The 12,954-nt window shown below is 42.4% G+C and overlaps 1 protein-coding gene across 1 annotated transcript in view; it reads right to left on the bottom strand.

The window, feature by feature from the left end:
- Positions 1–12,954, bottom strand: part of LOC138621738 (serine/threonine-protein kinase WNK1-like) — a 102,538-nt gene that overhangs the window by 13,993 nt on the left and 75,591 nt on the right. The window contains 16 exon segments of the mRNA XM_069699983.1: positions 290–561; positions 651–935; positions 1,544–1,620; positions 1,712–1,748; positions 1,947–2,030; positions 4,317–4,373; positions 4,716–4,777; positions 4,860–5,188; positions 5,901–6,846; positions 8,153–8,293; positions 8,439–8,490; positions 8,743–8,853; positions 9,885–10,001; positions 10,120–10,273; positions 10,437–10,507; positions 11,548–11,763. Coding sequence (XP_069556084.1) covers positions 290–561; positions 651–935; positions 1,544–1,620; positions 1,712–1,748; positions 1,947–2,030; positions 4,317–4,373; positions 4,716–4,777; positions 4,860–5,188; positions 5,901–6,846; positions 8,153–8,293; positions 8,439–8,490; positions 8,743–8,853; positions 9,885–10,001; positions 10,120–10,273; positions 10,437–10,507; positions 11,548–11,763 — 3,011 coding nt within the window.

The following is a 12,954-nucleotide window of genomic DNA, read 5'->3' as shown; positions in this document are numbered from 1 at the left end:
AATTAAATACTGAGAGGCAGAGGAGAGAAAGAAATGACAAGAAAGGAAAGTGCAGGACGACCTAGTTTTCTAGGAAGTGCTGAACATCATTTTACTAGAAAACTTGAGAGCAAGAGAAATGAGATAAATGAAGTTGGAGTAACTTTGGGAGGAGAAAGAAGAGTAGAAAAGAGTAGCTGAAAGAGAATAATAACAGATATACGAAGGCACCAAAATCTAGTTCTTCAAAGCAGTTAACCTTAAAGAAGAGAACTGAATCGTCTTTTTGAGGAGTGACGGGATAACTTACTTTTCTCGGAGGTGGTTGACTTCCCGTTTGAAGTCTTCATCCTCAAATTCGGAGTCGTTGTCGCTGCTGATGTAGGAGTTATTGAAGGAGTTGTTGTTCAGACTCAGCAGGGAGGCTTTGTGAGCCGAGTCTGGGCTCAGAATTTGTCCCGGACTGCTGGGTCCATTAGCAGCCTGTGCGGCGAGCGGAGGACTCTGCCTGGACTCGAGGCTCTGCTCCTGGGCACGACTCACCGAGAATCTCCCGACACGGGCCTCAGGGTTGGTGGTGACCTGAAGGGTGGATGAAAGAACGAGTGAACGGAAGGCGAGAAGAGAAAAGATGAAAACACTCACACTTCAACATGAAGAGCAGGGAGTACCTGGAAGCGTCCGATGGTGGTGGTGGGCTTGGGGGAGGGGAAAGGGGAGGCGAGGGGGGAGTGGTGGTGGGATCCTCCGGGAGTCCTCTGGGGGAGTCCGTCCACGACGTCCCCTCCTGGTCCTCTGGCCCCTCTCAGAGGAGACGAGGAGCCTTTGTGCAACGTGTTGTCCGGGCTGGAGAGGCTGGAGGATGACGAGGAGGAAGATGAGGTGGAGGAGGTGGTGGAGGAGGATTCAGTGCAGCCCGGGCGCTGGACAGCGGGCTGCTCGGTCGCCAGCGAGACCTGAGCAGGTAAAAGAGACGGATGGGAAAGGGACAATGTGACACATTGTCAATCACTGGACACCGCAAAAGAGCTTTGGGCAAAACAGTGAAAATAATGAATTAATACTAAAAAATATCTGTCCAGGCAGCTGGTTAATTTGACTTGACAGGAAATCATAAAATAAGATGGTTTCAGTCTGGAAATAAGTCAACTCTGATAAGTGTTCAGAGGTTTGAAATAACTAGAAAATGCTGGTTTTTAAGTCAAATGACTTGATATCAGACTTGTTACAGAACAGTAATAAGCGAAATATATTAAATATCGGTAAATAATTCTTAATCCTACTTTTTTGAATTTTACCTCAGTGAAAAAACAAAGGCCAAGGAACCAAAGAATAAATCACAAATTTCAGTGGAAATGACTTTAAAGATCGTTAGATCTGCAGTTTTTGCCATTGGCTTGTTAAACTTCAAGGTTTTTCCAAGAACTTTATTCATTCTTGTTTTAAGATCCAAAGTAAAAAGTTCCTATTGGACTTTTTGGGCTGAGATCCAGTGTACATCTATGATGTCACCTTTAGTTGTACAGATATTCATGTGTGATCTGTGGTGTCCACGAGTTTTCACCTGAAATCTTCCCAGTTTAATTGCACATGCAGGAGGAGCAGGAGAGGACAAGGAGTCGTCCTCCAGAGAGAAGGGAACTGGAGGACAGATGATGGATATTTTAGACAACAGACAGAGAAAGAACACAGACACACAGATTAATAGGTTTAGTAAATACAATGTACATACTTGATGGTCCCGCTGAAGGCACACCGCTGTGAGAGGCCTGAGGTTGGAGAAAACGAGTTAACATTGAGCCGTCTCATATACACGCCATCAGGGTGAGCTGCTGGATGTGAAGTGTGTGTGTGTGTGTGTGTGTGTGTGTGTGTGTGTGTGTGTGTGTGTGTGTGTGTGTGTGTGTGTGTGTGCGTGTGTGCGTGCGTGCGTGTGTGCGTGCGTGTGTGTGTGTGTGTGTGTTCACCGGTATGTGTGAGCTCACAGGAACCGTCTCCGGGCTCAGCGCTCTCCTCAGCTGGGCATCCAGATCCTCCAGAGGCTGCTGGGACTGAAGACATTAATGGGTGTGCTGTTAGACATGTCATGTATGAACCAAAAAAAGCAAACAAACACACACAAGCGCTTGGCCACTGACGTTCTAGAAAATATCAGCAACGTAAGCACAGATCGGCAAAAAGCACACATGTATTCAAAGAGGCAGGATCCCGAGATCCTTGTTTCAGCCTCCGCACCGGTTACCAGACGGTTTCAGAGTTGATTTGAAGATTTTACAGATTCCTTATCAAGCAATTTAGCTCAGAGGTTTATTAATGAATTGCTGCTCTCCCTTAAAGTGCATCTTCAGGTCTTCAGGTGGGGCTCTTCAGGCTAAAGATCTTGTTCAAGACTAAGGGTGACTAAAGTTTTGAAGTCGGGCACATCAGCGTTGAACCTCCCTGCCTGAACAAATACGACTTACGGAATCAGGAATGTCTCTAAAATTTATTCTTAGGACTAAAGAAGCCTTTAATTATTGTCAGTCCAAAATGTTTCTTATTTTTCTGTATTTTGGGGATTTAGTTATTTTATTGGCTCCGTGGATCTGTTTTAATTTAGTTTTTCCTTTGTTAAGGATTTAACGTTTTGAAAGATGCTATAACTCATTATTTTTATGGTTATCTCACACGGTCATTGCTTTACTTTATACGATCACTCTGTAACCGGATTTTATGGCTTGTTTGGTTTTATAGTTTGCTTTGGTTTTATGACTTGTTTTTTGTGAAGCACTTTGTGACGTACGTTTAAAAACATAGCACATAAATAAAGATGATTATCATTATTATATTATCGTCGTTAAACTAATGATACCGAGCCAGCTGTAATCAAAAGATGTAAAACATTTAAAGTTATACTATGATGATTACTTCAACCACATCTCCTGACATCACATGACATTATTTCTCTGTCACTTCATCCAATTACTAACACAATGTAGACTTTCAGACATGTTTGAAACCTTTCAAAGTCCTAATTCAAAAATGTGTCTTTTGTCATATTTCCATTGAAATTTTGCATATAATTTGTGTACTTCTTTTTTTTAAAGCTGAAATTGAGGAAAAAAACAAAACATCACCCCTCCTGTGCCAACATACAAACAAACACAAGTACGAAGATGTCAAACGCGGCCAAAGTCATTCATTCTCTTCAGCAATTTAACTGCAATTAAGAAATGAATAATTAAAATCAAATCTCTCGTGAACTTTGACTAGAGCAGGATTATTTTAATCAAACGGGACAAGTCTCGCCCGGGAGACTTACATAAGAGACGCGAAGTGAACGCTGTAACTTTCTTTTCATAAAGTCGTATCTGTCTGTTCAGCGAGCCCCGCTGGTTAAAAGGAAAGTCTATTTTTAGACGGCAGCATTGACAGACATAACAAAACAGTTTGGAAAATAAAGGCTCTTCACTGTCTGTCTGCCCTGAAGCACCCGACAGGCCTGTCTCACTGCCGCCACCGTCCTCTCTGTCCGGCGGTCTTTCAGTCTCTTCGCTCTTCATCTTTTTCTACCTGCCTCCGACTCTCTATTTGATCTTCTGCTGTCACTTTACCTTTTGGATAAAGACTTGTTTTGTGTTTTCTTCCCTCTTCAGTTCTGCTGTCAATCATTTGGACGTGTATGCAGTTTTTTGAGTGGCAATCTTTTGAAGTTAGACAGTTTTATGATGGAGATAAAATATATATATTTTTTGTGATGTTTTTGTGTCTCCTTTTTAGTAAAATAGATCGTTGCTGTCTCTGAGAATTGAATTAATTAACATTAACTTCGACTCGTACCCAGCTAGAGATTTTTTTTTTGCTGTAAAAGAAAAATAATGGAGTGATGTAGAGTTCAGGTTTTTAGCTGGAAACTTTTGTTTTATTCCCAGAATATTTTTCTTAAAGGTAGGAAAAGGTTCTCTAAAAATATTATGTAATATTATGTGTCAACACCCTTAAAATGTTTTCATAACATTGTCTGATCATTATTCTCAAAATCTTGAAATGTTTTCAGTGGCAAGTTTGTTTATCGTTTCCAGAAAGTCATTATTTTAGAGTTGGATAATATGCTTTAAAAACACGTGGCAACACATTTCAATTGTTTCTAGAGAACATTATTCGACCTTTAAGAAAACCATGCTGGTTACAAAAAAAAACCTCTTCAGTAAAAGCAGCATTTACACACAGCACAAACCCAAATTAGATCTGGTACAGATAAACAAAAAAACGAATGCAACATTAAAAGCACTCCATTGACACAGTGGCATTGCATTGCAGCGGCTACAGCGGCCTTAAAAATGAGCACAAAAAAAAACCTGTATTAGACAAGGTCCAGGGAAGGATGGCAGGAGTTCTGAAGGAGGAGAAGTGGCCTAATCCCAGAGAAAGAGATGTGAAGTAAAGACAAGAGTGGGAGAAATAAGAAAAAAGATTTTGTAATAGAGATTACGAGAAGAGTGTTTATTGTGGGGAAGGTTAAAAGGGATTTTCATGCCTGTTAAATTAAAGAAAAATTGGTAGTGGAAAATACGTAGAGCCTCTAAACTACCTTTTCTGTGAGTTCTCAACCTTTTAAAGTGCATCAGTGTGTATTAGTTGGCCCTAAAAACATGCACATGCTCTACGACCACATAATCAAAGAAATAATACGATAAATAATGTCTCATTTAGATCTAAATAAACGATACTATGTAATGAAAAGCTGCTTCACTCACCGGCACCCTGGATAAGGGGGTTTTAGATGGAGTGGTCTGGCCTAAAGATGAAGCAGGGATGACTGTAGAAATAGGAATCAGAAAGTCAGAAAGCAACACAATAAAAACATAGATTAACAAACACACACATTTTCTTCTACCTACCGGTCTGTGCAGGGGTGGAGCTTGGTGTCCCAGGGCCTTGGATCGGTGCAGGTGACCCCAGTGACCCCAACGGCAGGCTGGAGGGGGGCTGAGGGGGATTGGTGGGCTGGCTGGAGCCAGGTGCTGTGACAGACGTGGTGGAGGTAGAGCCGGGGCCTATTGGGGACGAGGTGCCTGCCACAGAGGCTCCAGAGGCGGGGTCAGCAGCTAAGATGTCTCCCTGGGTGGATGGCACACCACCGCCGAGGTCCATGAAGAGAGAGCGCAGCTTCTTGTCGAGAGTTTGGATGTCGTCCGGTTTGCCTTGAGAATCGGAGGACGCGTCACACCTAAGAGAGACAGACAAGACGAATAACTTCAATGATCATGGAAGTAACTTTCAGATGTTTTTGAAGAAGTAAATACATAATCACGAATAAATTTGCAAAGTTAAAATTTGGTTTAGAAAGCCTCCTTCGGTGTCTAAGCATGTTTATGTAGAGTTTAACAGTCAAAAACCCAACTAATCGGCTACATGAGGATTTGTGCTTTCTGTACTTGCTCATCATAACAACTATACACACATTTGTTTGGGTCAAATTCTGTTAAATCCTGATTTAGCAGCGCAGACGTTATATCAAACCACTAAGTCCAACCTGAAGGGCTGGGATTTCTAAAAAAGTGTAAATATCTTTTATTTCACCAGATAGGACTGCAATACAATAATGCTTCTCTTATGCTTATTTTATGGAAATTAAGTTGAAATTTGCGTGACATTTGGATGGAGACTCTACTTCTGAGGAGAGCACAGACAAAACAGAAAAATAGCCAAAACTTTGGCAGAAAATTCTGTGTTCATGTAGAACTCCGACCCTCATAATAAAAATCTAATAAAAAAAAGTGTCCATCAATGAATTCATGTATTGTTCTCAGCAAAAGCTTCTTTCAATCGAATAATAGCTGGAGGTCAAATTGTTAACTAACTCACTGCTTATTACACATTTTTACTGCACAACTTAAGCAGTGAAGTGTGAGCCACAATAGACGTTGACCACTTCTCACCTTGCGTCACATTCTCCACAGTGCGTGTGCGTCTGCCCGGGCAGGGCTGCTGTCTGTGGCTGGGAGTGCACCAGAGTTGGTTGGACTTGGTTTGTGGTCACGGACTGGATTCCCACAGAGGAGGAAGAGGAAGAGGAGGAGGAGGAGGACGAGGAGGACGAGGAGCAGGAAGGAGTGGGAGCGGGGTGGGAAGTGGCAGAGGGAGTCAGCTGGGGACCTGGGATGGCGGTGGTGGGCATGACGCAGGAGGAGTGGGTAGGAGTAGAGGAGGAGGAGACTGACGGATGATCAGAGAAGACTTCGGTGACTAGAAGAGTGGAGGAGGGAGGGGAGGACACAAAGGGCACAGACTGGGTGGGAGGAGGGGAGGTGAGCATGGTTGGGGGAATGCTAGAGATGCTGGCTGTTGGTAAAGCTGAAGGAACTGAAGTCGCAGTGACAGCAGAGGCTGTTTGGGACTGAGGCTGAACTTGTGCTTGACCCTGGACCGGCACCTGCGTCTGGGGTTGGGACCCAGCCGGCATCACTGGCTGTGAAAGTACCTGTGACTGAAGGATGGACTGATTCACCAGAGCAGGAGGGGGAGAAGAAGAACAAGGAGGACTGAGACAGACGGAGGGCACAGCGGAGGGGATGGAGGAGGAGGCGTGGGGAGGAAGAGAGGGTTCCAGGACCTGCTCCTGCGCCTGGTTTAAATTAGAAGGGACAAGCCCGGCAGTGGCGTCCAGGGTCGGAGTGACGGTGCTGCTCTGCGACGGGACAGAAGCTGCCGCAGGCTGCAGCGGAGGGTGGGTGGAGTGGATGGAGGCTGGGGCGGTGCTGGGGCCCGTATCAAACTGATTCGGGTTCTGTCTGAGTTCAGAGAAGGCTTGCTGTAAGCTGATGGCTCCTGCAGACTGGGACAGCCCCAGACCTTGACCTGGAGTCTGAGATGGAGCCGGAGGAACTGGAAGAGAAAAGCAGCACTATCTTTAGACACAATGTCAGTTAGCCCTTTGGTGAAATCATGTAATTCTCAGCACAGCTCGACCCAACTTACACCTGTTTAGAGGTCGAATGAGCAAGAGCACTGACGACACCGTAGACAGAGGGCTGAGCCTTTAAGTTGCAAAGCAACTAGTAACTATAAAAGTACTTCAAAGTTGGTCAGCATTTCAGTTAAGGGGGTCATGATGTACCCCTACACTGATGTATTTAAAAAATAAAATACTGATATTGTGTTAATACTACACATGACATAAATAATCCTGTCAATGGACAAGAGTAAAAGGATGAAGCCATCATTAAGTCATTGGCAAACTTCATAGCAAATTACATGTTCTCTTTTAGATCTGTACTTTAAGTGTATTTTTCCAAAAAGAGACAAAACACACGATGAACAAATGCAAAGAGGAATTTCCCTGATTGCGTTATTATTACTATTCTGCTCAAATCTTCTATAGATATTGCAATGTGAATGTTATTGTGAATCCTTTTGGCCACTGTAATCGTGTAGTGAAAATCTGACACCATGACAGTCAATGCAGTACTCGTACTGTCCATGGATACATAGTGATAAGCACAGTATATGTTGACACAATGTGCATCGAACATTAACTTCAGATTAAATGTCACGTTCTCATGACATGACATTATTGATGTACTGTAGGTAACTTTTAATGGAGGTAATGAGTCTTTGTTTTTTCACATCTAGATATTACTGTAAACATATTACAGACAAACAGGTTTCGTAATGCACTGAAGTCAGCGTATGGAAGCGAACGATGAAAAAACACTTATGAGTCTGGCAACGTTTAATCTAGTGCACATCATTGTATTTGTCCCTCTGTGACACAAAGGAAAGTGAATGTCTTGTTTCTCCTTTGATTGAACCAGTAACATTAGGAAGGATTTGAGTTACTGAGACACGTTATTTGTCTTTTACTACATTTTAGCTTCAATATTGAAACTTTATTCAGTGTAAGGTATTTTTTTTTAAACACTGTATATTCAGAAAATTAAAAAAAGATATTAATGATCCAATTTTCTACCAGAAGATGCTATGGTATTTAATTAAATAAACACCAGTTTTAATATATATATAAAAAAAAAAACATTTGGGCAATTTTCCCCAAAAGCACTGCAGCCATCATTGGAATAACACTTCATCAAAATATTAGATATACATTGATTTTTCAATGAAGTTGAAACTGAAGTTCAACAGGTCCACAAACATTTGCACACACACGCACACGCATACACACACACCTTACCCGTTTCAACATGAGGTGCGGGGACAGGAGAAAGAGAGGTTGGAAACATTTGCTCCTTCAGCCTGGCTTCAGGTACGGGGCTGACGATGAATCTCCGACCTGCTGAATGGACCACTTGTGCTGTTGCACTGGGAGCAATGTCTAAGAAAAAAAGGAAGAGCGATATGGCCTCGTTATTTCTAAATCTCAGATAAAATAACAATACTTGCGTGCAAACTTTTCTGTTCTGTTGCAGCTTGTGTGCTAAACAGGCAAAAGAAAATTGTGGACCTATAAGTGTTTTTACCTGGCATAGGGGCAGATATTGCAGGAATCTGCTGCTTGGTGTCGCCTGCCATCTGCAGATCAACAACGCAACATGCTATAAACACTAAAATATCAATGATCTTTTCAGAAAAGGAGCTGATATTTACAGTGTATACAGAGTATCTTGCAAACCCTATAAACGAGCAACAAACATTTTATTCAAAAACAGTTGCTGTTTTTGAATCTGGTTCTTGTAACCCAACACCAGCGCCTACAAACAAAGCACCAACTCCCCAAAAGGAACAAAGAAAGAGAAATAAATAAAGAGTCAGTGTTGTGTTTACCTGGCTGCTCGTGTCTCTTTCCAGACCCTTCTCATCAGCGTTCTCTATGACCTCTCTGACCTGCTCAATAAATGATTCCCTCTCGCTTTCCAGGATGAACTCACTCTGGACCTGGACACGCACACATTAAAAGAAGGCAGATTTAGATGTGTATTTATTTCAGTATTATGTGTTGCAGGAACAAACATATGGCCTTGCTTTATATTATTCTACAGAGGCCAGTATGTGGCAGTAAAACTTTTGCCTTGTGTGGGAGGCTGTTGAGGAATGTCTTTGTGAAAGTGCAAGGATTAGAGCACAGCAGTTACCGTGCACTTCAGTGAAGTGTGCACACTTATTCCCTTTTTTTAATAATGTTGCATCTCCCCATGCACTCTATAACTGGTGGCATTCGGCCAGCCTTCCAGTGTGGCCGTTCGGCACGACTAGAAACACTTTTGATTTTGAACATGGCTGGACAGCAAGTCTACAGAAGTAGTTCTGAGAGAACATGAACCGGCTTTGAAAATAAAAAAATTAAATACCACTCCACTCAAAACTAGTTTTATTTTTCCTGTTCCTACAGTTAAATGTTTGAGCTTTACTATGATAGATGTGCAGAGTATAAAACTACAAGGCTACCAACATGCTTTGTGACATCACAAATAGTTTGGAAGCCAATCCTGGTCCAATTCAAATGACTGAAGTATGATGTAGAAACTTAAAACCTCGGGTGCACACAGTGAGACGGGACTTTACAATGAGACATCTTGGGTTCAGCAGTTATTTGTAAATTAAATATATTTGCAAATGTATAGATAATGGAATTTTTAATGAGTGATCAGGAGTTCATGTCATTTTCATGATTTTTATTATTATTATTATAAGATAATTTTTGGGTAAGAGGCATGTCAAACACAAAGTATCATTCAAAGTACACTATTTTACATACATCTTTAAATGTCTGAAGGGGCCCTTCAAAGTGTTAATATGGTTGGTGTAGGAGTAATTTGAAAAGGAGGTGGACAGTAGTGTGACTGTGTGTGTGTGTGTGTGTGTGTGTGTGTGTGTGTGTGTGTGTGTGTGTGTGTGTGTGTGTGTGTGTGTGTGTGTGTGTGTGTGTGTGTGTGTGTGTGTGTGTGTGTGTGTGTGTGTGTGTGTACCATGATCTGGGCGATCTCCTCAGGGTTGTCTCCATCTAGGTCAAACCTAAACGTCACCATCTTCCTGTTGTGCGTCTCCAGCTGACACTCTGCTACTCTGTCTCCTCGGTTGGAGATCTACATGCAAACACGCGCGCGCGCACACACACACACACACACAATTATACTTTTATTACAACTCATATCCGTGACAAACAATAAATATGGGGTTAAGATTTATAGGACGTGTTATTACATTGAGAACATTGAGTTTCGCCTTGGAAATCTTCTCGTGGCGCGATCGACTTCGTACAGATCGTCTCTGATGTCGCTTGGTGGAGCGTCCTTCATGACGCCCTCCTCCTCCTCCTTCATTGCCGTCACTCAGACCTGAGGTCTCAGAGTGGCCGCTGAGCGACGCAGGAGAGACAGAAGACAAACACAGACAAAAAGACGTGAGAGAAAGCATCACAAAGATTAAATGTGATCATGAAAACCCGATTTGATTTGGCTTTCCGATTATTTATTTTCAGTGAGTTTGTTTCTGAGTTTGTGTGTGCGTGCATGTATTACCTCTCTATGGATGAGAGAACTTGAGTTGGCTGAAGTTGGGACTGTGACAGCTCTGAAGACTGTGAGGCCGACTGTAACACACACACATGAAAATGCACATAACAGACAACCAGTACAGTAAGATATCACCACGAACAGCAGGGACACGTGAGGAAGCGAAACACAGTAGGAAAGCATGAAATATAAGCAAAGAGGAGCAAAAGTGGATGAAGAAAAACTAACTAGATTAAAAGCAGTGTCCTTTGTACTGAGTCAAAATGTAGAGAATATAAGTGGGATAAAACACATCAGAATTACGCCAAACAACAACCAAAACCAGGACAGAAGGAGCACAGAAAGAACTGACACAAACAACAGAGGGATCATATTAGACACTCTCTAACAATGCGAACAATCTTATGACTAAGGTCTATAAATGATTACATGGAAATAAAAAACATTTCGACTCCAAACTGGCTAGTTAATTTTTTTTTTAAACGCACATCAAACCATCTACAGTATGAATGAAATGTCAACATACTGAAAAGCTTCTTATCGTCCCATCATCCCTTTCAGTTCAGAGAAATAATGGCAAAAATCACAACTCGCCATGTAAAACAAGACGACATCTACAAAAACTATATCTTATATTTGAAAACCATAAAAAAACACATAAGATGCGAGTAATAGACATAAATAAACTTTCAAAACTGCAGTTGAGCTGCAGCTGCGATGGGTGAAAACTCACGGTCTGGTTTGTGTCAGCGATGCAACATGTTTTTCAGGTCATGAGTTTTCCCAGATGCACAGCAGTCAGAGACGGACTGTCAACGCCTAACAAGCCTGAATACGACAATCACATAACAGCACTGCTACAGGCTGCTAATATTTAAAGTAGGGCACCTAATTCAAGTCAATTCAAGAGTTTCAAAGTAATGAAAAAACGGACTGCCTCAACATCTTAGTGAGGTACCTTTCGTGGAAAGGGGGGGATGCAAAGAAAAACAACTCTTCATGAAGGGAAACCTTGGTTTTATACATTCTGGGAATCACTGCTGTAGAAAAATATGTTGAGGAATTTGAACAGGGACATGACATCCACTCGGTGGGTTTGACCGTCTATGACCAGTACCTGGGGAGGGGCTTCCATGGGAGTATCAGGCGGGGCGGTGACTACACTGATGATTGGGACCACGGTGGCCAAAGGCTGAGGCCCGGGTGTGGTCACGGAAGAAGGAGGAGGAGGAGGAGGGGTAACAATAGTAGGCACCACCCCAACAGGGATTGGCAGAGGAGAGGGAGGGAAGGTCACCAAGGGAACGGTAGACGTAGACGGAGTTACACTGGGCTGAGAAGGTCCAGGAAGAGGAGGAGAGGGGGGGAAGGAGAAAGAAAGAAGATAAGGCAGAGGATGAGTGGGAGGGGAGGGGAGGTTAAGGATGAGAGCAAGGTCACAGGGAGGATGAGGGAGTAGATAAATCCAGCAAGTGATCAGGAGTGACTAGTACGGACAGACAGGCCCATGTGCAGTCGTTTGCCTCGGTAATGGGACAGTGAGCTAAAGCTGCTCTTTACATCACACCATGAGTTGAATGTACTTGGGGAGAGAAAAAGGAACCAGCCTGATCTCCATGATGAATCATGTTAAAGTAAAGACACCAGAGGAAAGAGCCACCCATAGTTCACTGACGCATTACTGACACGTTCGATTGTGTGTCAAAGACTCAACACAAAACTTTCCGGACAAGACAAGTGGAGCAAACAGTACATCAAGACCGTAGTGAGAAAAACCTCAAGCTCTTAAATCAAACAACAAACTTAGTGACAGAACAACTGTGTAAAACACACACCAGTCGAAGACCATGCAACCACAGGACAAAACTCTACAGACAATGTGCATCACGACTTTACAGGTTGTGGAAGACCAAGCAGATTCTTTTCCTGATGTAGATGTGCCACATTACAAACAGGGAAACAGGGCTGAAAACAAACTCAAACATTTCTCATTAAAACTAGATGAGTGAGATTTAAAGAGATATTTCCTACAATGATTCCTGAAAAGTTGAGGTTCGGAAATAATGCAGACAAAAATACGTTTTTATTTTTACTGCGTAGATGGAAAGCAATTACATTCAAAGTTCCTGAACCTTGATTAAACATTACTGACGTTTTAGAGCTTTGTATATTGTGGAGCGTATCAACAAATCTGATTTGAAAACAGATAGTGAGAATAATAACTGAAGCTCAATATAAAGACGTTAGAATCTGTTGTCATTGAAGCAGGGTTTAGTATGCTACGGCCACGTCCGTGTCATACAGTAGCAGCGCATAACCAAGTCACGTAAGTTGAAGGGGTTCCTCTACCCCTAATGCTTCAAACATCGGTCATTGGGAACTTTTCCTGACAAGAACTATCCTGCTGTTCTTCAGGCAGAGCTGATGGAAACTACACTTCAATCTTCTGTCTAAACTGAAAATCCATTTCATGATTACTGTCCAACTTAGGACAGACACCATTGCTCATTTGATGCATGGGTCT

This window comes from Brachyistius frenatus, unplaced genomic scaffold (genome assembly GCF_029030835.1).
Source record: "Brachyistius frenatus isolate BFR_SWC_R1_liver_20210118 unplaced genomic scaffold, ASM2903083v1 Contig_32, whole genome shotgun sequence".
Taxonomy (NCBI): Eukaryota; Metazoa; Chordata; class Actinopteri; family Embiotocidae; genus Brachyistius; species Brachyistius frenatus.
The sequence above is the reverse complement of the archived record's forward strand: the minus strand, read 5'-3'. Positions and strand labels throughout refer to the sequence as shown.